Genomic DNA, 25,000 nt, shown 5'->3' with positions numbered 1-25,000 from the left:
GACAGTCACACAAGAATTATATGTAACCCCAGTCCCTGTTGCTGTAAGGCAGCAGTACTAACCACTGAGCCACCATACCAGCCAACTTCCTCAGGTTTTGACCTGTCACATGTGCACCAGCTAGTTGTTGTCTTACTTCCTCCTGGTAAATTCTAGGCTGAATCTTGTTTGGCAGAGTTGTCTTGTATATATTCTGCCATTGAGTAGCTCAAAAGGCAATTTTGCGTTAGGCTTCAGAGGGGCACCTCAGCGTACTGATAAGGCAAAGGTCTTCCTTTTGTCTCTCAGTATTTCGTGAGGGTTTCTTTTGCCGTCTAAATATGTCATTCTATAAATGTGAGCTTCTGGGTAGTGTGATGATAAACCTATACTGTTCAGTAAATTCCTTAAGCACTTGACAATGAAATTAGGTTCTATTCTTACATACTGCCCTTTAAAGAATCTCTTGCTTAGCAATCTAACTTATACTTTTGTGATGATTGTTGTCGTTCTCATTTTTTTTCTTTTCTGATAATTTGGAACTTTTGAGCAGTAGTCTCCTACTATGCATTGCTATTCTTGATTATATGCGAATAAATTGTCTCCCCAGCATGCCAAGTTTAGGTCCATTTCACTAGCTGTTATTTCCTCTTTCTACTGTGTGTCTGTACATGTCTGGCATGCATGACTCGTAGATACCATTCTTTTGATTTATTTGTAGAAGGGCATCCATTTCAAAGTTGATATGTCTCTGAACACTCACGCTTCCATTGCCATGTGGTCTTCCTGTATCTTCTGGAGATGGTCTTCCAACATTGTTTTGGATTCAATGATTCTGGATCTAACCAACTGAATGCCATCTGACAGACAACTGGAATAATTTTGATTGACTTGTTGAAAACCTTGCAATGTGCACTGTCTTTTTCTTGGCAAAATTAAAGTTAACTAATATTTGGAGCAGTCAAATGTAAATCAACAGTGGGACTCGAATGCGACAGCCCCTTGGAATTATGTCTCCCCTGAAAGTTACAATGTTCACTGAGTGCTGGCTTCAACAGTTTAAAAATGCATACAAAAGAAATCATCACAAAATGCATTCCTGACTGTTTTACTGTATCTTATCAGGACACCCTAGGCTCACTTGCTGAGAGAACATCTGTAATCCTGTCTTTACTGGTTTCGTCTTCAATTTGACTCTGTTTCAGAGGTGTAATGTTCCTAGGTGGTGTATTTTTACATCTAGATCTTTTAGATCGTGTGGCAATAGACAAATGGCATTGAACAGGACCATTTCTTTCCATGGCTTTTATTTGAGTGAAATTGTAACTTTGAAGCCCCCACTGTAAATTCTGCTTTCTTGCTCATGCTTTATAGAGCTTTTATCTTGCCAATCTAATCACATGAATGAAGACAAGTCTCTACTGTAGGAAGTTATGGAGCTTCTTATCTATACACATTTGGCTAAAAGATATTCTTTATTATATCTCACTCAGCAGATGTTGAAGTCATATCTGGCTGAGCAGATATTGAAGATTTGGATGCAAATGCTGAGAGTTTTTCCCTTTTAGCAGGCCCACACCCAGAGCTTTTTGTGAAAAATATTTACTTGTGGAATGACAAGTACTTTTTTAATATGACACATATCTTCTTGCGTACTATTTCCTTCAGTTTGTTGAAACTCCTCTCTTGACTCAGAACTCTGGTACTCAACATCCTCTCTGAACAGCTTTCGCAGGTTTACTGTGCGTTGTGATGTGATATATGAAAAAAACTTGTGTACTGAATCAAGCTAAGAAAACTTCTCAGCTCTTTCTTGTCTCTTGGAGCTTTCATTTTTGAGATAGTTGAAATATTTTTCAGGCCTCTGCTTGACTTCAAAGCTGTGTACGCTATTCTGAAGAATTGGTATTTTGTCGCTTTCACAATACATCTGTCTGCATTTAGCTCATCCCAGCTTTGATTTTTCTCATCCTTTTCATAGATCTTAATATCTTCAACTATGTATCATCCCAGTTACAGTATACCAGAAAAACTGCAAATTTGTCTTGTTGCCAAACATGTTGATCAAGTGATAAAGAAGATCAGTTTTTTGTTTTGCTTCTGGTCAGAGGGCACTTTTCAGTCATTCAGTGGCATTTCCTTCATCTCATGGTTTACCAAGATCAACTGCGGTTCCCAGCAACTTTTCAACTCCACAATAGCAGGGCCATCTGTTTTAGGAACAGACCATACAGTTACCATCTTTTCCTTTGTGTGTATTTCTGGTTTGGGTTGTTCCTAGTTGTTGAATTTCAGTTTGACCATGTGCCATCAACAGAACATTACTCCGAATGATGTTTCTCTGTGACCCAGAACCAAGCTTGAGCTTCATATTTATGGTTATGGCTTATTTCTTGCTGCCTTCCTGACCTGAATTGCGTGAATTTCTTTACCAGGTAACTCTCATTAAGACATTTCATGCAATTGTATTCTTATTGTCATCTGTCAGGGTTGTTGGTGATTTGGTTTCTTTCATTCACACTTCCCTGTTGCTCTCTTTATTCTGTACCTCTGTTCTCAGTGATTGGGCTTTCCACAAATGTTTCAGTTGGATACCAATGCAGGGCTTTCTCCTTCTCTCTGTGAGGTCATATGGTTGAGGAGAGCTCTTGTTCTTTTCTTTCTATCTAATGTGTTATATTTTGCTGCTATTTCACTGCATCAACCCTGTTATCATCTTCTTGACACAACTGAAGCCCAGTCACTTGGATAGTCAGTATCTTCATCTGTCTACTTGTGACTTCATGTGCTCCTGCAGTGTCTACATCCTGTGATGTTGTAAACTGGCTGTCCAATCAGCTTTTTGTTTATTGTTCTGCCGACCTTGAAGCCCAAGCTGATCTGCCAATCTTTCCTGCATTTCTTTGCATATCTACTTGCTGACTTCATTTCTCAAGCAACCTTCTGCAGAATGAGAGTTAATTTACCATAACTTAGAGTAAATAATCATAATCAGAAATTTAGAACTCAGTATTATATTAAGTCCACTACACCAATCTGTAAAGTTTGAAGTCAAAACCACTCATCTTATTTCATCAATGGAACTATTGTGCTGCAGAGAATGGATGTGGCAATAAACATTTGATTGTTTCAGAGTGTATGGAAAGTTCTCTGGCAACAGAACAGTAATCCGCTGTCTGTTGTAGGCTCTGCATGTGAAGGTAGTATTATAGTCAAGCCAGACCATAAAACCTAATATAATCAGTACGATTGTTTTGGAATGTTTTTGTTCAGGTAAACTGGATGAATGTACAATTAAGTAACCTTACTTGAAATTGAGGGAAAATAATCTGTATGTTAAAATGATATAAACAATATTTAATATGAATTATATGTTGATATTAAATATAATGAAACGTACAATAATACAGGTAAATGTTCACAATCACAGCAATAAAACACTGTTGGCTTACAGGATTTTATGTGGAAACATGAAAAATTTAATTGGCATTAAATGAGAACAAAAGAATAAACTTGTGTTGATAAAGCATCTTTTATAACCTCAAGATGTCCACAGTGTTTCACAATTAATTATTTTTGAGTTGCATTCACTGTTATAGAAAGAGCTTATTTTTCGAGGCATGTTAAAGTAGGAAATGTCCCAATTTACTTAAATTGACGACAAAAAAAGGAGTGTGTCAGTTTCCTTTAATAAAGGTGTAATTGATAAGAGAGGTTTTAAGGAGCGTCTTAATGGATCACGGAGAAATGGCAGCTGAGAGGTTTAGGGCTAGAAATTCAAGCTTGAGGGCTGAGGTAGATGATGTTCTGAATGCCAAAAATGGTCTGAAGCTAGTGGAGGACACATGAGAATATCAAAATCAAGACAGTCGGCGTGCATATAACAAGCTTCCATCAATAGCATTTGAGATAAATTTTCAGATGATCTCTTCTGGTTATTTGAGAGATGAAGGTTGGCTAGGGCAATTGATGAACTATTCTGCTCATCTTTGAATAGAATATGTTTTGACAATGCAGCCCTTTCCAGTACCGCATTGGGATGCCTTACTTGATTCCCTTGGGGCATGCAAACATTTTCGTTAACACATTTGCGCCCCTTGAAGCTGGCTTGTTTGCACAGGAATAGACTATCTGTCAGCTTCTCTTTACTTTTTTTAATGTTTGTTTTCATATATAAATAAATTGGTAAAGATCATGTTTCAGGAAAATAAGATTGCATATGCAATAACAAGAGACCCTGAAAATTAATATATTCAACACCACTGTCACCACAATGAGTGAACAATAAGCATGTAGAATGATAGAAAATGAACAGGAGACAGAGACTGTCAGCCAGGGAACAATGATCACATTATCATGAAACATCCGTTAACCATTACTTGCTCTTTCCTGTCACTCAGCCAATTTTGTATCCATGTTGCTACTCTCCTTTAGCTCATAAATCTATTGTACTCAAGTTTGTTTCATGCCTTCTGGAATTCCACGTGCACAACGTCAATAGCACGTACTCATCAATCCTCTCTTCTAATATTAAATCTCTTCTAAAATTCCGCCAAGTTAATTTAAACATTGGACTGAATTTTCCAAGCAATGGCTATCTATTGCAGATTGGATGGGTTTGGAGAAGGGAATGGTTGGCAGGTTGGGTACTTTAGAAGGAAGAGGGGTGGGGAGGCATCAGGTGTGGGGGGATCAGGTTGGGTCAAGTCCAATGGGGGCTGGGGGATGTTCAGGTGAGGGTCCAACACCATAGGGTCAGACCAAGGCAGGGCAAGATGATCTGGCCTCGGAGGGGTGTATCAAGTCAAGATCTGAGGGATGCAAGTGGTCTGAGAGAGATATAGTTGGGTGTGAAAAAGGTAAGTTTAGGGTCACTTTAATAGTTAATCAGAAGTTAGATTATCTATTTCATAGTCTAACTTCCCTTGGATAACTCTTTTACTTAATTTCATTCAAACCCACCAAAGTCTCCAATTTTTGTAGGGACTTTTAGAGAGTTCCGAGCGTCAAAGAATTGCCCTGCAGTAAATTCAATTTCCCAGGCAATTCTTTCAGAGTGTGCTACAGTGAGGATTCCACAGAGTCCCCAAGCATAACTCCTATCTACGCTGTAGTACCAACTGTCTGACCAGTGGAAAATCTATTTTCCCTTAAGCCACTTGTTTAATTAATTGGCATTCGTCTATGCTTCTCAAACAATCTTTAACCATATCAATTGTGCGTCCTAAAATTCTTCCAAAGTACTCCTACCTTGCCTCTCATCATCCCCCTTCAAAACCTTTTTCATCCTGGTTCTTGAAACCCTTTTTATTCGTAACTGACCTGTTCAGTCATATAATGATACACCTCCGTGGCAGGAGGGACTTGAACTCTGCCCTTCTGACCAGAGGTAGGGACATTATCATTGTGCTGCAAGAGCCTCATGATAGATATTTCTAATCAACCTCTCCAGACATTTTATGACACACCTCTGGAGCAGGTGAGGCTTTAGCCTGGGCAAAGAGCACCTCTACAATGTGGTGGCACCACCTATAAAGACAAATTTATGTTTGGGTGTTGTTATTGTAATAAGATAAAATAGAAGTGTCTTATGTAATTCAGTGGGGTATTAGTGTAGTTTTACATCAACAGGAGTGAGATTTAACAACTGTATGAAATTCAAATGATTTTCTCCATTCACATCTATACATCCCCTTAGAGTAATGAATTACTTTTTGCCTGTGACTAATGCATTACGCATTTCCTGTGTACTGTTTGTTTTTTTTTAAAGTTACAGGATGAGTCATTTTACAAGCCACAAAAATCTCCCATGGAGTGGTGGAAATATTCTTTAAACAAACCACATTGGTTCCCAGACTGCACTTACTTGTCCCCCCACCCCCTTCCTTTTTCAAAGTTACATAAGTACAGTAACAGATACCATTGCAATACTTCATCCATACTTTTCATTAAAAAAAACAAAAATAATTACCTTTCACCAGTTTAGTTACTACCTAGTATGCAATTAATGAGCTAAGTGGTGGGTGTAACTGGAGCTATATTTATCAATGAATGATTTGATGAAAAGGCTGGTAAACGAGCCTTTGCAGATAGTCAAGCAGAATCAGCTTGTACCTAACATTCACATATTCCCCTATTCCAACAGTACTAATTTTAGAACTTCTTCAGAACATCATGTGTAATTTTCTTTCCTCGTGTAGCTCTTCCTTCACCACGCTAAGACCTCTGGGCAATTTCTTACATCTCTATCATTGCATAAACTGAAGTCAGGTTAACTCTCTGCATACCATGGGATTGAATTTCCCGGTCATGATTTAGTCATTGGATAAACTTACTGAGCCATCGGGGAAATCTGTATATTTTCCTCTCATTTGCAGTTTATAGCATCTGCTTTTAAAGAATTGAGTGCAGCATATTTTCATTCTAGCTGATAAAGTCTTTGCAATCTTCTAGCCACTCCTGTATTTTCTGCCCTAACTCTTTCAAGTGCAGGAATTGCTGTGAAACCTGTTGTACTGCTGTTAATTTTTTTTTTATTCACTCATGACTGTTGGCTGGCCAGCATTTAATGCTCATCCTGAGTTTCCCTTGAGAAGGTGGTGGTGAGCTGCCTTCTTGAACCACTGCAGTCCACATGCAGTAAGTTGATGCACAATGCCCTTAGGGAGGGAATTCCAGGATTTTGATCCAGCAACAGTGAAGGAATAGAGACATATTTCCAAGATAGGATGGTAAGTGGCTTGGAGGGGAACTTGCAGATGGTGGTCTTCCCATGTATCTGCTGCCCTTGTCCTTCTGGATGGAAATGGTTGTGGGTGGAAGGTGCTGTATAAGGATCTTTGAAATTCTGCAGTGCATCTCGTAGATAGTACACAGTGCTGCTACGGAGCGTTGGTTGTGGACGGATTAGTTGCTTGTGAATTTGCTACCACTCAAGCACGCTACTTTGTCCTGGATACTGTCAAGCTTCTTAAGTGTTGTTGTTGCCATCCAGGAAAGTGGGGAATATTCCATCACACACCTGACTTGTGCCTTCTAGATGGTGGACAGGCTTTGGGAAGTCAGGGGGTGAGTTACGCACCACACTATTCTGAGCTTCTGAACTGCTCTGTGTTGATGTGGCGAGTCCAGTTCAGTTTCCAGTCAATGACAAGGGCTTCAGCGACTATAACACTGTTGAATGTAAAGGGGTGGTGGTTAGATTGTCTCTTATTGGAGATGGCTGTTGCTTGGCATTTGTGTCATGCGAATGTTACTTGCAACTTGTCAGCCCTATCAGTATTGTCCAGATCTTATTGTATTTAAGCATGGACTGCTTCAGTATCTGAGGAATTGTGAATAGTGCTGAGCATTGTGCAATCATCGGCAAACAACCCCATTCCTGACCTTAGGGTGGAGGACAGGTCATTGATGAAGCAACTGAAGATAGTCCTGCAGAGATGTCCTGGAGCTGAGGTGACTGACCTCCAACTACAACCATCTTCCTACGTGACAGGTATGGCTCCAAACAGCAGAGAGTTTGCCCCCAGTACACATTGATTCCAGTTTTGCTAGGGCTCCTTGATGCCACACTAGTTTGAATGCAGCCTTGATGTCAAAGGCAATAACTGTCACCTCACCTCTGGAATTTAGCCCTTTTGTCCACGTTTAAACCGAGGCTGTAATGAGTTCAAGAGCTCAGTAGACCTGGCAGAACCCAAACTGAGTGTCACTGAGTAGGTTATTGCTGAGCAAGTGCTACTTGATAGCATTGTTGATGACATTTTCCATTACTTTACTGATGATCGAGAGTAGATTGATGAGGCAGTAATTGACCAGATTGTATTTCTCCTAGATGTTTGTGTACAGGTCGTAATGGGCAGTTGTCAGGTAGATGTCAGTGGTGTAAATGCACAGCTAAATGGAACAGCTTGGGTCTGGGAGCAGCAAGTTCTAGAGCACAAGTCTCAGTACTGTTGCCAGAATGTTGTCGGGGTCCGTCGCCTTTGCACTATTCAGCACCTCCGACCATTTCTTGATATCATGAGGAGCGAATCGAGTTGGCTGAAGACTGATATCTGTGATGCTGGCGACCACTAGAGGCCAATGAGATAGATCATCCACTTAGCACTTCTTCTGGCTGAAGTTTGCTGCGAATGCTTCAGCCTTGTCTTTTGCACTGATGTATTGGGCTCCCCCATTATTGAGGATAGGGATATTTGTGGAACCTCTTCCTCCAGTGGATTATTTAGTTGATGATCACTATTTACGACTGGATATGGCAGGACTGCAGAGCTTAGGTCTGTTCTATTGGTTGTGGGATCACTTAGCTCTGTCTATCACTTGCTGCTTATGTTGTTTGGCATGCAAGTAGTCCTGTTTGGTAGCTTCACCAAGTTGACACCTCAGCTTTAGGAATGCCTAGTGCTGCTGCTGGCCTGTCCTCCTGTACTCTCCACTGAACCAGGGTTGATCCCCTGGCTTGATGGTAGTGGTAGAGTGGAGGATATGCTGGGCCGTGAGGTTGCAGATTGTTCGGGAGTACTGTTCTGCTGCTCTGGTCACCCACAGTGCATCTTGGATGCCCAGTCTTGAGTGGCTTGATCTGTTCCATTTAGCACAGTGATAATGCCACACAACACGATGGAGGGTGTTTTCAATGTGAGGATGGGACTTGGTCTGCGCAAGGATTGTGCAGCAGTCTCTCTCAACAACAATGCTGTCATGGATAGATGCATCTGCAGCCAGCAGATTGGTAATGATGGTGCCATGGTGGGTAAATTGTTGGAGGGGATTCTGAGGGAGAAGATTTACATGCATTTGGAAAGGTAAGGGCTGTTTAGGGAGAGTCAGTATGGCTTTGTGTGTGAGAAATCATGTCTTGCTAACCTGATTGAGTTTTTGGAAGAAGTGTCAAAGAAGATTGATGAAGGCAGAGTGGTAGATATTATCTATATGGATTTCAGCAAGGCATTCAATAAGGTTTTGAATGGTAGACTGGTTAACAAGGTTAGATCACAGGGAATCCGGGGGAGCTAGCCAATTGGATACAAAATTGACTTGAAGGTGGGAGACAGAGTGGTAGATTGCTTTTCAGACTGGACCTCTGTGACCAGCAGTGTGCTGCAAGGATCGGTGCTGGGTCCACTGCATTTTGTCATTTATGTAAATGATTTGGATGTGAACATGGGCGATATTGTTAGTAAGTTTACATATGATACCAAGATTGATGGTGTAGTGGACTGTGAGGAAGGTTACCTCAGAGTACAACTTTGATCAGATGGGCCAATGGGCTGAGGAGTGGTAGATGAGGTTTAATTTGGATAAATGAGAGGTGCTGCATTTTGGTAGGGCAAATAGGGGCAGGGTTTATATAGTTAATAGTAGGTCCCTGGGGAGTGTTGCTGAACAAAGGGAGCTAGGAGTATAGGTGCGTAGTTCCTTGAAAGTGGAGTTGCAGGTAGATAGGATAGTGAAGAAGGCATTTGGTATGCTTGCCTTCATTGGTCAGTGCATTGAGTATGGCAGTTGGAATGTCATGTTGCAGCTGTACAGGATATTGGTGAGGCCACTTTTAGAATACTGCATTCAGTTCTGGTCTCCCTGCTATAGGAAAGATGTTGTTAAACTTGAAAGGGTGCAAAAAAGATTTACAAGGATGTTACTAGGATTGGAGGATTAAGCTATAGGGTGAGGCTGAATAGGCTGGGGCTTTTTCCCTGCAGCATTGGAGGGTTAGGGGTGACCTTATAGATGTTAATAAAATCATGAGGGGCATGGATAGGGTGAATAGCAAAGGCCTTTTTCCCAGGGTAGAGGAGTCCAAAATAGAGGGCATAGGTTTAAGGTGAGTGGGGAAAGATTTCAAAGGCACCTGAGGGGCAACTTCTTCATGCAGAGGGTGGTGCGTGTATGGAACGAGGTGGTGGAGGCAGTTACAATTACAACACAAGATGAGTTCATGCATAGGAAGGGTTTAGAGGGATATGGGCCAAATACTGGCAAATGGCATTAGATCAGTTTAAGATATCTGGTCGGCTTGGATGAGTTGGACCGAAAGGTCTGTTTCCATGCTGTATATCTATAGCTCTATGACTCTGTGTTTTCCCTCTTGTTGATTCCTTCACCAACTGCCGCAGACTCAGTTTAGCAGCTATGTCCTTTTAGGATCTGACCAGCTTGATCTGTAATACTGTTGCTGAGCCACTGTTGGGGTGGGCATTGAAATCCCCCACTCAGAGTACATTTTGCATCCTTGCCACCCTCAGTAGTTTCTCCAAGTGTTGTCCAACGTGGAGGAGTAGTGAGATAACAAGGTGTAGAGCTGGATGAACACAGCAGGCCAAGCAGGAAGGCTGACGTTTCGGGCCTAGACCCTTCTTCAGAAATAAAATCGTTTCGGGCCTAGACCGAATATCTATGGAGGAGTAGTGATTCATCGAATAAGAAGCTCTGATATCAGGAGGTTTCCTTGCCCATGTTTAACCATGAGACTTCATGAAGGTCTGGAGTCAAATTTGCGAACTCCCTCCCGACTGTACACCTCTGCTGGGTTTGCCCTGTCAGTGGGACAAGAGAGGGGTGGTGATGTCGTTGTCTGAGCTGTAGTCATACTCATGGAATCATACCTTATAGACAGTGTCAGGCTGTCGCTTGACTAGTCTGTTAGACAGCTGTCCCAATTTTGGCACTCGCCCTCCAGGCGTTAGTAAGGAGAACTTTGCAGGATTGACAAGGCTGTTTTTGCAGTTGTCTTTTCTGGTGTCTCGGTCAATTCCAGATCGTCTGTCCAGTTTCATTTTTTTGTTGGGACTTAGTAGCGATTGATACAGCTGAGTGGTTTTCATGGCCATTTCAGAGGGCAGTTTAACATGAACCACGTTGCTGTGGCTCTGGAGTTGCATGTCAGCCAGACCTGGTGGGATGGTATTAACTAACCAGATGAGTTTTTCTGACAATCAGCAATGGTTTCATGATCATCGGTAGATACTTAATTCAAGATGTGTTTTATTGAATTCAAATTCCACTATTTGCTGGGATTTTTCACCCAACTCCCCAGAACATTCGCTGGATTAATAGTCTAGCGATAATACCACTAGATTGTTGCCTCCCCTGTTGCCAGATCAAATTCTGCTGCTAGCCTCTCTGATTCAGATTTTGCCACCTATTTTATCTGTCTGTATGCTTATTAAGCATGAGAGATCGGCAATAGACCTCATTGTCCAGAACACACTCTTTCTATAGATATTTATCGATAAGCACTGTATAATTCAATTGAACTTTCAGTGATTTATCCTAATAGGTGGAGGCTTCACAAATGTTTCTTAGTTTATCTTTTCTCTACTCGGTTTTCTTGCTTATGTCTGATGTGAGTTGATGGAAATTTCTGAAGGGAACAAGCTTTGATGGAGTGAGGATTAGCTATTCCATTGGCAGGGGTGTTGGTAACCATGAGATGCAATTTTAACATAATTGACAAAAGAACCAGAGCAAATTTGAGATTTTTTAGGGAGAAAATGATAATCCAGACTACACAATCTGAAAGAGTGATAAAAGTAGGTTTGACCAGCAAATTGAGATAGAAACTTGAAGAGCTAAAGCTTTCAAACTTATGAGGAAAAGATGTGGGAATTGGGACTTTAATTGAATAGCTCTTTCAAAGAGCTGCCACAGGTAAGACAGACTGAATGATGCCTCTTATGTCGTAAGAATCAATGAATGAACTATTTGTCCTGAACTTTAGAATTTGAATGGAATGCTGTTAGTTACCTGGTTGCTACTTGGCTTTAAATTAGGAGTGGTGTGGCAAAGATCACGTTTGTTAGCATTGTCACTTGGATACAAAAAATGACTTGCTGTAAAATGATTTTTCCTTTCATTGTAGGATGCTGAGAAGAGAACTCCATTGCATGCTGCTGCATATCTAGGAGATGCTGAAATTATTGAACTCCTTATTCTATCAGGTATGCTTCAACTATGCAGTTCAGCTAGTTAATACAAATACTTGTGTTTTCTGAGGGATTTCTGCAAGATCTTTTTAGGTTGCAGCAGCAGATCAGAAGAGCCCCTGTGGAAATACCAGGCAGTGTTAACAATTTGGAATTTGTATTTTCACTTTCTGTATCTATTTGTATGAAATACTCTGAAGCTTACTGTACATCTCGTTTTCCATGGGGTACAAACAAACTAGACTCTCAGTGCAAGTTTACAAAATCATTTAATGGCTTTTATTTTGTTAGACTGTCAGCATTATCTTTGATGTGCTCATTAAATGCTACTCAATTGCTTACAATTTGCGAGTTAAGAGCCTGAAAGAACCAAATAAAAACGGGATTCAACCAACCACGTCAAATTGAGCATGTGCTCATACTTGCTGCTCAACCAAACAAGGTCAGAATTTCAAAACTCAACTCGGCTGACCAAGTGAAGATGATGCATGACTTCTGGTAGTACCTGCAGCAAGTACTTCTATGCCAGATGAAGAAGGCATTTCACTTGCATGTCAACTTTTTCAGTTCATCCTGCTTTTGCATATATGAGTAGCCAGTCTTACGAGCTACAGAAAGACCACTGGAAGGCAATTGTGAAAAGAGTTGTTCTACAAAGTACTTAAAACCAAATTACTTGGATTTTCTTAAGTTACCTTATCAAACAGGCAGGCTATATTTGTCTTGTGTTTTGATCTTCACTTCCTCAAATTTTTATCAGACTCCTATAAACCATTGTATATTTCTTAATTTAACATTTTTGATTTCTTTTAAATTGGTCTTGGCCAAGTCTTTCTTTTAATTGAAAGGGTTAATTACGTTTGACCACTAGCAATGGACTCCCTTGTTTTAGGTCAATATTGCAAATCACTTTATTCATCTTTGTTCCTCCACTGAACATTGTGCAGAAACATTTCAACTAAATTTCTCATCCTTAACTGTCATTACAGTTATATTAAATTGGTGTTAAGTTTGGTGCAGATTATTGCTAAATAGTGACATTATTACTTGTATAATTTTGTACTTGTAGGAGCTAGAGTTAATGCCAAAGACAACAAATGGTTGACTCCCCTGCATCGTGCTGTTGCTTCATGCAGTGAGGTAAGTGTAAATGACTTTGATCTTGTCATTGCAGAATTAGAGAATTTGACCTTAAAATTCCTGCACAGCAGAGATTTTGATTTTTCAATATTGAATAAGAAACAGAGTTCCAAACGTCAGTAATAATCACCTCAGTGAATTTTCTACAGTAGTGTTGCAACCATGGATAGTCTACATCAGAAACTAAAATTCACATTTAAAAATGTAAACTTTTATCAGAATTTTGCACATTATGTAATTTAGCAGTTCATCATTTGCAGTCATAGAGTCATGCAGCATGGAAACACCGTCTTCGCTTCACCTCGTCCATGCTGACTAAGTCTCTTAAAGTAAACTAGTCCCAGTTGCCTGCATTCAGCCTATATTTGTGCAAACCTTTCCTATTCATGCGTATGTCTTTTAAATTTTGTACCTGTGCCTGTGTCAACCACTTTCTCTGGCAGTTCATTCCATATACACATCACCCTCTGTGTGAAAACATTGCCCCTCAGGTCCCTTTTAAATCTTTCCCTTCTCACCTTAAACCTTTGCCCACTCTAGTTTTGAACACTGTACCCTAGGGAAAAGACTTTTTCTATTCAACTTATCTATGCCCACCATAATGTTGCAAACACCTGTAAACCCTCAAACTCCTATACTCCAGTACAAAAAGTTCCAGCCTATCCAGGCTTGGCATTCTTCACCTGCCTGGTGTATACTTTAATGGGTGTGACACTTTTACTATTGAAAATTATCAATGTTGCAGCTAATAACACCCGATGACCTGTTTGAATTTGACTTTCATTTCTGTGGACTTTTAATACTTAGACTGACCTTGGTATTCCATTTCCTCAACAAAAACTTTTTTTGGATTGGCAGTCCCAAGTGACTTCATAGCCCAAATAATTGTGACCTCGTTGAAACTATTGGGTATAGAACTAATATGCATCCTGACATGGTTCTATGTATTTTAAATTTCATATTTAAATGTAAATTTGTTAATGCTGACCAGAAATCAACCTTGTTTAAAGGTTGGACACTGCTGCAAATGCCTTTTCTTGCTAGGCTTAACCTTTCTAAAATCCTAATTGAAAATTGTAAATTAAATCTATAAACATTGTTTTTTAAGCTTATTTGAATAGATTTGTTGTAAACATAAAAGGCATGCAACCTTTTGAGGTCTTCCTATGTGTTTAATCAAAGGAACAGTTGACTTTACAAGTGGATTATGAGTAACGCAACATTACTTTTTAATAAGGGTTTTATAAGAATGAAGTTTATAAGATTTATACACTTTAGAACTGTTTCTAGTTTAAGATAATATGAAGTAATAGTGGGTTCATGTATCCTCTGAATTCTACCCGATAACAAATCTAGCTGGCTTGGTTGTTATGCAACTTAAAGACTTGCTGAGGAGGTGCAAGATGTTCGCGTGTGGAGAATGGCTAAACCATCTGCGGGTAAATTATTGATCTTTGATGCTCATAGGGATGTTAAGAGTGTCAACTTTTATATATGATTATACTTTAAACTGTGTATTTCTACACCAAATGAAGTTGAGAGCCTAGAAGAACATTAATCAGATACAAAATCTGTTTGATGCACATGGCAATGAAAATGTGCTATTGAGAGATGAAGAATTCATATAAAGTGATTGCAGAATGAGGTTACATGGATTCTCTACCACTTTTTTATGCCAGAAAATCTGATCAGAAATATAGATGTGCAGGAAAATTTTTGTGCCTTTTGTTTTATTCTAAACTTAGTTAGTAGTTTTCATAATAAGTACCAGAGATTGTTTGGGTTTTTTTTTGCATTGAAGTGCTGACCTGGGTTGCAGTTTCTAGGTGCAGCCACTGAGTGCCAATCTTGAAGGGGATTACCAGAGATAGCTATAGATTTGTGGTTGATGGGTCCATGATGCCTATTACCAAGGCATCACACTAGCCAACTCCTTGTTTCAGCTCGTATAGTAAAAGAATAAGATAGTATTTCTTGTTGTATTTTCAGGTACCAGTGCTGCCAGCTTATTGTATCTGGCTATCAGCCACTGATGGCTCGTGGCTGGTATAGTTTATTGCCACCAATCCTCCTTTCCGTGCTGAGTCTAATGGGCCTGTCTAATTACCAGTGGTAGAGGATAGACCTTCATAAAGCCTTAGAGGTACTTGTCTAACCTAACAAGGTATTGTTTATTGAGAGCTTTAGGTACAATTAACATATTAACTAACCACACATAATTACAACCATCAGGAATCATATGCCATGTCTGTCTCCATCAGGACCTCGTGCAAGACCGACTGTTTCGCCATGCAAAGACTGTGCGATATCAATTCATTGGCTGGAGTGCAATACAGCGAAATATTAATTTTGTTCAGAGCCGTTATCTTGTATAACATCGCCCTCCAAGCATTTTCACCCTTATGCAAAAATCTAAAATTTTTAACTATGTATAACTACTTCTCCATTTGCCACTATCCCGTGAGCCCCTTACTACCCAGCTAACTCATACAGAATTAGGAGCAACGTTAGACTCCTTATTTGTCCATCTGGTGCAGGATAGCGAGCAGACGGCTGCTTATTGCATTCGAGGATGAATGCAGATATAAGCCAGCCGGCACCATCCTAGCTGTACGTAATATAGATGTGGGAGAGGCCTGTCCCATAAAACAACATCCCTACCAGGTAGCCCTTGAAAACCTGACCCAGATTCAAGAAGAGTCCAACTACATGCTGTAACAGCAGCTAATAGAGCCTACTAGCAGTTCCAAGAGATTCCCAGTTGTGTTTGTGCCTGACCCAGACAGCTCCACAGGTATCTGCAGTGATTACCAAAAAGTTAATCCGGTGACCAGAGCCAACCCAATACCCTATCTGGAGAATTGCATAGGCAGGGAGGTGAAGCCACATACATTACGAGGATAGATTCACATGAGGGGTGCTGGCATGTTCCTTGACTACACATGTTAAAGAAATTTCCCGTTTGCAATCCGGACACGTTATGTGAGTGTCAAGTTTAGACTTGGAAGTTCCTCAGTTGCTTTCTAAAGGATAATGAACCAGATACTGGCAGGCTTAATTGTGTGGTGTACCTAGATGGCCACTGTGTACAGTGACACCTGGAAGGTGCACTTTAACTGGAAGCTCTCTTCCAGAAAATATAGATAGCTGACTTAATGGTCAATCTTGCAAATAGCAGGTTTGTTAAGGCCCATGTAATCTATCCAGAACACTTAGTGAGTTCAAAATCTGTCCTGCCCAGGGCTGCAAAGGTAGAAACTGTGGCTTGGTCCCCCATTCCTCCGAAAGTTCATCACAAAATTCAGCACAATAACCATGCTACTGATAAAAGTACTGCAAAAAGCAAAGTATAGTTTGAGAAATACCGATCTGCTTTTGAAAGCTGTAGTCTGTTTTAACAACATTTTACTCTAGGAGTTAGGATATCACGTTGCAGCTGTACAGGAAGTTGGTGACGTCACTTTTAGAATACTGTGTACAATTCTGTCCACCCTTCTGTAGGAAAGATATTATTAAACTTGAGAGGATGCAGAAAAGATTTACAAGTATGTTGCTGGGACTGGTTTTGAGCAATGGGGAGAGGCTGAATAGGCTGGGGCTTTTTTTTTCTTTGGCATTGGAGACTGAGGGGTGACCTTATAGAAGATTACGAGGGACATGGATAGGATGAGTAGCGAAGGTCTTTTTCCTAATGTGGGGGTATCCAATACTAGAGGACATGGGTTTAAGGTGAGAGGAGAAAGGTTTAAAAAAGGCCTGAGGTAAACTTCTTCTACGCAGAGGATTGTGCATTTACGGCATGATCTGCCAGAGGAAGTGGTGGAGGCTGATACAATTACGACATTTAAAAGGCACCTGGATGGATATATGAATAGGAAAGGTTTGGAGGGATATGGGCCAAATGCTGACAAATGGGGCTAGGTCAGATTGAGATATCTGGTTGGTGTGGATGAGTTGGACTGAGGGGTCTGTTTCCATGCTGTTTTACTCTGTGACTCTAAATGACCCTGTGCTTGAAGCTCCTGACTTTAAGCAAGTATTTAAAGTAACCATCAGAGCAAGTCACACCAGGGTAGGGGCTGTTCTCCTTCAAGAAGATAAATCTAGGATAGAGAGACAAATCTCATCCATTTCCAAAAACTTAAAACAAAAATCAGAAATAGTATTCTGCAGAAGAAAATAAATCCATTTTATTACAGGCTCTCAAATGCTTAAAGATCTATGCCCAAAATGGATACAGAGACACCATAGTCTTTACTGAATACAACCTGTTACCTTTTGAGGAGGGTAGTAAGATCCAGAATGTCAGGTTATTTTGTTGGAGTTTCTTCCATCAACCATACGACCTAAAAATTAGGCACAATGCAAGGAAATTAAATGTGATTTCAACGGAGCGCCTGCAATCTAGAAAGACCTGGTTAGAGCTTTAAAAAATAGCAATGACTGAGGACGAGTGAATATGTGTGCGAGACTGTGTTTGTTGTTTTACGTCTTAATTCTTTTCGAACCTTTATAATGAAATGAGAGTGTCTTTCACTTCATTCATCCTATGGGAAAGTGTCACAACAATGGATCAGGATCCTGTGGTACAATGGACATTTTAAACTTTTAATTCCAAATGTGATTTTTTGGAAGAGGACCACAACAGAAAAGAAAGACTGCAAATATAAATACAGTGCTGTCTGGCAAACTCCTTTGGGAGACAAATGCAATCTGGCATCTGTAAAGTATCAGTGAAACTTGAAACAGAGAAGAGGTAATGAAGAGCCTGACTATCTTTCCCCTCTCAACAGAAAGCCACCTCTTAGACATGTTTGCATTATGCCCTTCCAAGAATGTATTGGAAAAAAAATAACTGCAACCCTGCCCTGGGTGTGCTTGTGGAAAAAGGTGTGCTAGTGAACTGAGGTTACGTGTACCAGACTACATTTGAGCACTGGTGTACTGTGAATGTCACAGTCAAAGAACCAACCACCCACCCATCACCCTGCATTGCAGGTAAAAGAACTCTCTCATTTTTAGTGGTGAAAGCCAACAAACCAAGAAGATAATCAGAAGGAAACTCTGGACAAGAAGAACACTCTCACTAAGTGCTGCCAGCTAACCACTATCATGAGGAAACTGAACAAAATTATTTCAACTAACAGCAAAGCCAAGAATCCCAGAAGTTGACTGTTAACTGTCAAATTTCTACTATCAACTGTTCACAAACCACCCTGATAGATTGATCTGTATATCTTTTTTATTTTTATCTTTTTTTGGACTCAACTCCTATTCCTTATCTGTGTATGTATGTTGTTTCTTTTTGTTTTCAGTAACTAATAAACCCGTACTTCTGTCAACTCTAGAAAGACTTGTTAAGTTGGTTTCTTTTAAAATATAGATTAATTTGGTCTGGTAGTAAGGTATCCATAAGCTGATGTATTATTTAAATTAGTTTCGACCAACCAAGGGATGAGTAAATACAGAAGAGGAACCAGTTTAAGCTTCCTCACACAAGGGCTTAATATTTCAACTATCATTCCAGACCTGTAATAGTTGGGACAACCTTGCCTGGGATCTGGTCATAAAAAATTCAGGATCTGCTTGTAAAAGCTTCAATACAATGAAGAATGTTCAAGTTAAATCACTATTACATATGGAAACAGTAACTATTTTGCCAACAAAGTTTCTCAGTGATCAATGAAATGAATAGTTCAAGCTATATTGCCCAATATATAGAAAGCTCTCTCATCTTGGAGTATGACCAGAGCAAAACAAAGATTGCCATCCTCAACAGCGAAGTACTCCCTTGGTATTAAATTGAGTGCTGATGTGAACCTTGGATTCATAACTGCCTGAACTAGAATCAGACCAGTAACTGAATCAAATTGTTGAAGGTAGATGGGAATGTGGAATTAGAAACACATTCATCAGCCATGATTTTATTGAATGATGGAGCAGGTTTAAGAGGCTGAATGGTCTACATTTCCCATTCTGTATGTTCATAACGAATCAAAATCTGTGGCATTAAGTCCTGAAATTGTGGTAAATTTAAGATGAAAAAGTGAAAGATTTGTTTCACTTTTTAATGAACAAGCAAGAACAAGGTGTATAAAAAATATTAATTTTATTCAACAGTCTATCAACACAATTAAAATATTTTCTATCAGGAGAGCAGAGAGCTTAGATTGTTATTGCATGCAAGGTTTATATCAACATGAGGTGCTTTGCTAGAAGTGGTTATTGAAGTATCATTAAAATATAAAATGATGCGAGCAAGTTAGACCACCTCATTTGAAGTTTGGTCAAATTAACTCTGGTGCTGTAATTACTATGATAAATGTACATGTAAAAGAAGTCCCACAATGAAGCTAAGTCTGATAAAGTTATAACTGGATAATGTAATTTTGTTTTTCTATGTTATTGATTGACCCACTGTCCTGTTAGAGAATTTTTCTGTTTTTCTCAAATGATCAATTGTCTATGCATTATATATAGAGGGTGAACTTAGTTGGGTTATTTAGCTTAAATAAACTAATGCCATGAATTTTTCTTTAGTGGTTCGAACTGATGCTAGTTTGGTGCCTGCTCATTTTGAAATGATTATACTGTTGCTATATTTTGTTTTACTTTCCAGATTAAATGGTTTTGCTGTGGGTTTAAATAGTGCATTAGAATAAAATCTTTATCAGTATGTACAATCTGAACCTGTACTTGCGCTTAAGGAAACTATATTTTTTTTGTTAAAAAGACTGATTGTTTTGATGTAAATTATCTGTAAATAATTTGTATGAGTAACTTCAGTTTATTTCAGATGATTTTATAATGTCAGTTTGCTTCACCTTCCAAATGCTCACCTTTCCAAAAAAAAACATTGAGCACATAACGTTTCAACAATTCTCATAAAGGGTTAATTTATTTCAGTTGTTCAGTAATATTGTGGGCTTTTCTTCTATAATTAGGAAAAAGTTATGGAAACCCCCAGTGTTGTTCTTAAATACTTGAACAGATGCACTCAGCTGCATAACATTGTTCAAGAGCTAAATTTTGAATTTAAATTACTTTGGTGCAGAGTGCTTTTGTATTTTACTAAGGATTTAAGTGCATGTTTTTAGGGAAATCAGGTATTAGCTAATATATCTGTACTGCTTTTCTTTTCCCATTTTTGCAGTAACTCTGTGGAAATTTTAGGAAATGTATTTACTTCCTTGCAGTCTGATCTAGTTGGAATATTAATTTTATAAAGTTTAATTTCAGGTGAATTAAATCAGCTAGAAGATCTGTTGCTACAAATGTTGAAGACTTTGAGAATGGAGTAGCCATGGGGGGAGTGAAAAAATGTTGAAATATATTCTTAAAATTTAGTCCAAATGATATATATATATATATGTATGTTCCAGTAGCTTGACTTTGCTTACATACTTTATCCTATAATTTTCTGTTTAACTGTTGATTTTGATTTAGGATGCAGTTCAGGTGCTTTTAAAGCACTCAGCTGATGTGAATGCTCGTGACAAAAACTGGCAGACTCCTTTACACATTGCTGCTGCAAACAAGGCTGTGAAGTGTGCTGAGGCTCTCGTTCCCCTTTTAAGTAATGTAAATGTCTCCGACCGAGCAGGGAGAACTGCTTTACACCATGCTGCCTTCAGTGGACATGTAGAGGTATTCTATTAAAGCTATTTTAAAGTGGGCTGAAGTTGAATCATTGAGATTGCTCGTCTTTTTCATAATTTAAAGTAGCATCTTTTTCATATTACAAAATATCTAATTCATAATTTATTTTAGAATGTGACTTTTAGTTTAGGATTTATAATTTTAGCTGGAGAAATGAAGGGTGTTTGGTTCAGAAACTGATGAAAGCAAACCTGAAATAAATGAGTTTCAAACTTGGAGCTTATTCCACTTAAATATTTGGGGCAGTGTTGACTTTAGAGTTTAACAGCTAAAAAGCTAAAATTATAAGTAAAAGGTAGGCTTATTTGGCCAAAGAACTGGAGACATGAAGTTTGCAGTTGTTCCAGTAAACGATAAGTTACTCATCTGGTTTTGCAGAATTAAGCAACACTTTTGAATTAATAGGCAGTTAATTTGTATTTCTCTACCTTGAAAATTTTCGTTACCATGAAAGTGAAACGGTACTTAGCGAGATTCATTGTTTTGAGCTTTTTCTGTAAATTCAGTCAAGGCATAGCCAGCAGGCAGCACTTTTTAATGTTTGGATAAATAGTCAAGAGACTGTCAATTTTGATCCTTGTAGAGCTTGTAGTTCCTTGAAATTTGAAAGATAAAGCTAGACCTACACCTGAAATAGAGTAAGTGATAGATATGTTAGCAATGATGCAGTCTGCTGTTGGGAGCTGGTATTTGGTACGAGACCAAGTTGGAAAGGACCAAAAATACCTGAAAGATTTATTTAGTTGGAAACTAAAGATCAGATTCAATTGTAATCCTCATTGAAAGCCAGTTAACTTTGTGCATTTGGAAATTGGTTGCAGTTTGAAACCATAACAGCAGGGTGCTGAAAATCAAGTTCTGAAGAAGGGTCACTGGATCCAAAACGTTTACTCTCTGCTTTCTCTCCACAGATGCTGCCAGACCTGCTGAGTTTTTCCAGCAATTTCTGTTTTTGTTTCTGATTTTCAGCATCCACAGTTCTTTGATTTCCAATGCTAAACCAAAAAAATGGTGTTTTCTGATATCTTAAGCTTCTACACAAGCATCACAGAGGCTGTGCTGAGAGTGTGAAATCAAGAAATCAATAAAGAAATTGGAAGGTCATTTAGCTTAAAACAAATGGAAGGACGACCTGTGAAATCTCATACTTTTGGAGAAAGTACAGAATATTGAAGAGAAATCAGAATAAACTTTGAGGGCTTTAATTTGCCTTTTTTTGGTTCATCCCAGGAAAGTGCTATTAGCCTTCAATAATTTCATAAGATAAGTGGAACTCCTGGTTTGTGGAGGGGGCAAGGGTGACAGCGAGTCAATAGTGGAAACGAGGTTACAGCTTTGAGTCTTTATAAGCTGCTGTGATGTTAAGTTAATATAATTTATTTATTTTTGATATATAACAAAGTTTGTTTTTGCTAATGGGGAGAAGTCTCAGCTTTGTGCACTGGTTCAGATAACATTCAGATGCAATTTTAAAAGTGTAAATGTTAACAATGAGGGGAATTTTTCAAGGCCACATGCAAAATATTGCGTACTGTAATTTAGATGTTATAGGAGTTTTTTTTTGCTCCAGCCCATTTTTTTTTTTCATTCCTGGGATTTGAGTGTTGCTGGTTAAGTCAATTTTTATTTCCCATCCCTAATTGCCCTTTAGAAGGTGTGGTGTGCTACATCTTGAACGATTGAAGTCCTTGTGGTATCAGGACATCCACAGGACTGTTAAAGAGGAAGTTGCAGGATATTGACCCAGCAACAGTGAAGGAAGATTTTTAATTTACACCTTCACAATATTATCATGATTCAGTGCTGAAAATACCACAAGCTGGCTCCATGTATGTGCCAACTAGCCTGAGTGTTTCCCCCACCATGTTTTAATTTTGAAACTAATTTATCAATAAACTGTTACACCCATGTAAGATGAATTCTGAGGGGTCTCTTGTGGAACAATGGTAGCATCTCTGTCTCCAAGACAGGAAATCTGTGTTTAGTCCCACGTGCTTCAGAGGTGTGTCTCAGCTTGTCTGAGTAGGTAGATTAAAAATATCTATAAGATGAATTACAATGTCTTCCTGGACACAATGCCTCAGCAGTGAAGGAAGGAGCTTAATTATTGATTTCCTCAGTTGACTTTGGAATTGCATTTAGTATTTTGCACCCATACTGCTTGATGTAAAACTTTAATCATTTTTCAAGTTGGAAAATATTGCAGCTGTCTTGAAAAGATCATTGATTTATATATTGAAGCATTTTTATTTACTGAGCAGGTGTTTGCAAATTATTTGAACTAAAGTTAATTTGAAAAAATATTACATACTGGTAAGAAACCAATTTGAATTCAATAAAAAAAATTGTTTTCCAGATGGTTAGCTTGCTTCTATCCCGAGGTGCCAACATCAATGCTTTTGATAAGAAAGATCGACGTGCAATTCACTGGGCTGCGTACATGGGTATTGTATTGATTTTCATATTCTGTTGATTAAGTTTTGTTAAGTATTAATCTGTTTGTTTTTAAGTCTTTCAGTGTTTCTTGTACAAAATTGCAGACGTGCAACAGTTTGGGGGAGTGGATGGCAGGGTTTGAAATGATGTGGTTAGGTAATCGAAAGAATGATGTGTTTGAAGGGTGGGCCCAGCAGGGTTATGAGTGGGTACTTCATAAGGCTGAGAGGATAGCCAGCTGAACTCTGGTAAATTAGGCTCCTTTCAGATAGCACTCCAAATAAAATGTAATTTTATTAGGATTATTAATATAGATTAGAATTTTAAAAATTTTACCCCTTCAAATGCTTATTTCAGCTAAATGGTGTGAAAATTGGAAAAAAAAACTTAAGGTCTCTTGGCCAGATTAATGGCGAATTCAACAATGCATATCTACATTTAAATCTTTACAAGTGATCATTGCTCAAGTGAAGCACATCTTTGAGATAGTGGTGTCATTTAAAAACTGTACATCTCACCCTCAACTTGGAAGTGGGAACTTTGTCTTTTTCCCTCCATAGTGAAACTCAGTAGCCACAACGTGTAACAATGTGAACTTATCTTGATTTTGTTTTTAGCATTAGCTCAAAGTCAACAATTGTTTCAATAACTAATGTTACAAATAACATTGAGAGCAGCCACAAACATTATTGATACTTCAGGTAAATGTGGACTTTCAGTATATTCTCCAACTGAATTAATATGACTTGGGACTTGTGAAATTCTATTGTAGAGTAGTTTTAGGATGTACTTAGTAATCTTTATAGATTTGATGATGTCAGATGAGTGTAATATTGACAGAAAGCAGTATATCAGTGCTTGGATGTCCATTCTTACCCTGCTGTTTTGTGTAGGCCACAATGAAGTGATCAAACTGCTGGTGGCACATGGAGCTGAAGTAACGTGCAAGGATAAGAAAGCTTATACACCACTTCATGCTGCAGCTTCCAGTGGAATGCTCAGTGTAGTCAAGTACCTGTTAGATCTTGGAGTTGATGTGAGTTGACCTACAGCTTTTCACTTGAATGTTTGTGAAAATGATCGAGTTATGTGTTTATTTATCTCTATGTAATGCATTAATAGGTAAGAATTTTATTGCTATTAATATTGGCGGATGGTGGAATTTGAATTCAATAAATATCTGGAATTAAGAGTCTAATGATGACCATGAATCCATTGTCAATTGTTGGAAAAACCCACCTGGTTCACTAATGCCCTTTAGAGAAGAAAACTGCCATCCTTACCTGGGCTGGCCTACATGTGACTCCAGACCCACAGCAATGTGGTAGACTCTGAACTGCCCTCTGGGCAATTAGAGATGGGCAATAAATGCTGCCTAGCCAGCAATACCCGTCATCCTGTGAATGAATAAAAAAAACAATGCTGCACCAAATTTTAACGAAACTTATGAAATATGTTCCTCACAAGATGCCAGATTTCATTTTAAAGATGGACATGTAGAATTATCCATGAACATTGTTTACATATTTGTCAGAGGTAATACTGTCTTAGTGGGATCCTTTCTCAGTTGAGTTTATTCACAAGACTGATTTTCTTTCCATCTGCCTTTTTGAAAATGGTAAGTATGACCAAAGATTAGCATCTGTGCTCGAACCTTATTCTGTTATTTACTGAACTTGACTAGGTTCGTCCTTTTTTACTCATTTTGGCTTTTAAAACCTCTTAGAAATGTTACCTGTTTTGATGGCGAAAATTGAAATCAACTGTTTGTATACATCAACCTATGAGATTTAGCTTAATTTTTAATATGGGAAAGTATTATATTTGATTTTGTTTATGTTGTATTTCAGGTGAAAAAA

The 25,000-nt window shown here is 38.7% G+C and overlaps 1 protein-coding gene across 1 annotated transcript; it reads left to right on the top strand.

The window, feature by feature from the left end:
- Positions 1-1,655: 1,655 nt before the first annotated feature.
- On the top strand, positions 1,656-24,186 carry LOC109920135 (serine/threonine-protein phosphatase 6 regulatory ankyrin repeat subunit A-like; the record flags this gene model as incomplete). The annotated part of the gene is made up of 6 exons (XM_048592974.1): positions 1,656-1,721; positions 11,843-11,921; positions 12,976-13,046; positions 20,493-20,693; positions 23,062-23,149; positions 24,035-24,186. Coding segments are annotated over 6 exons (657 nt in total), but the record flags the coding sequence as incomplete, so codon positions are not given.
- Between the last annotated feature and the right edge of the window lie 814 nt (positions 24,187-25,000).

Source organism: Rhincodon typus, unplaced genomic scaffold (assembly GCF_021869965.1).
Source record: "Rhincodon typus isolate 14 unplaced genomic scaffold, sRhiTyp1.1 hic_rhity00002133, whole genome shotgun sequence".
In the NCBI taxonomy this organism is placed as follows: Eukaryota; Metazoa; Chordata; class Chondrichthyes; order Orectolobiformes; family Rhincodontidae; genus Rhincodon; species Rhincodon typus.
The sequence above is the reverse complement of the archived record's forward strand: the minus strand, read 5'-3'. Positions and strand labels throughout refer to the sequence as shown.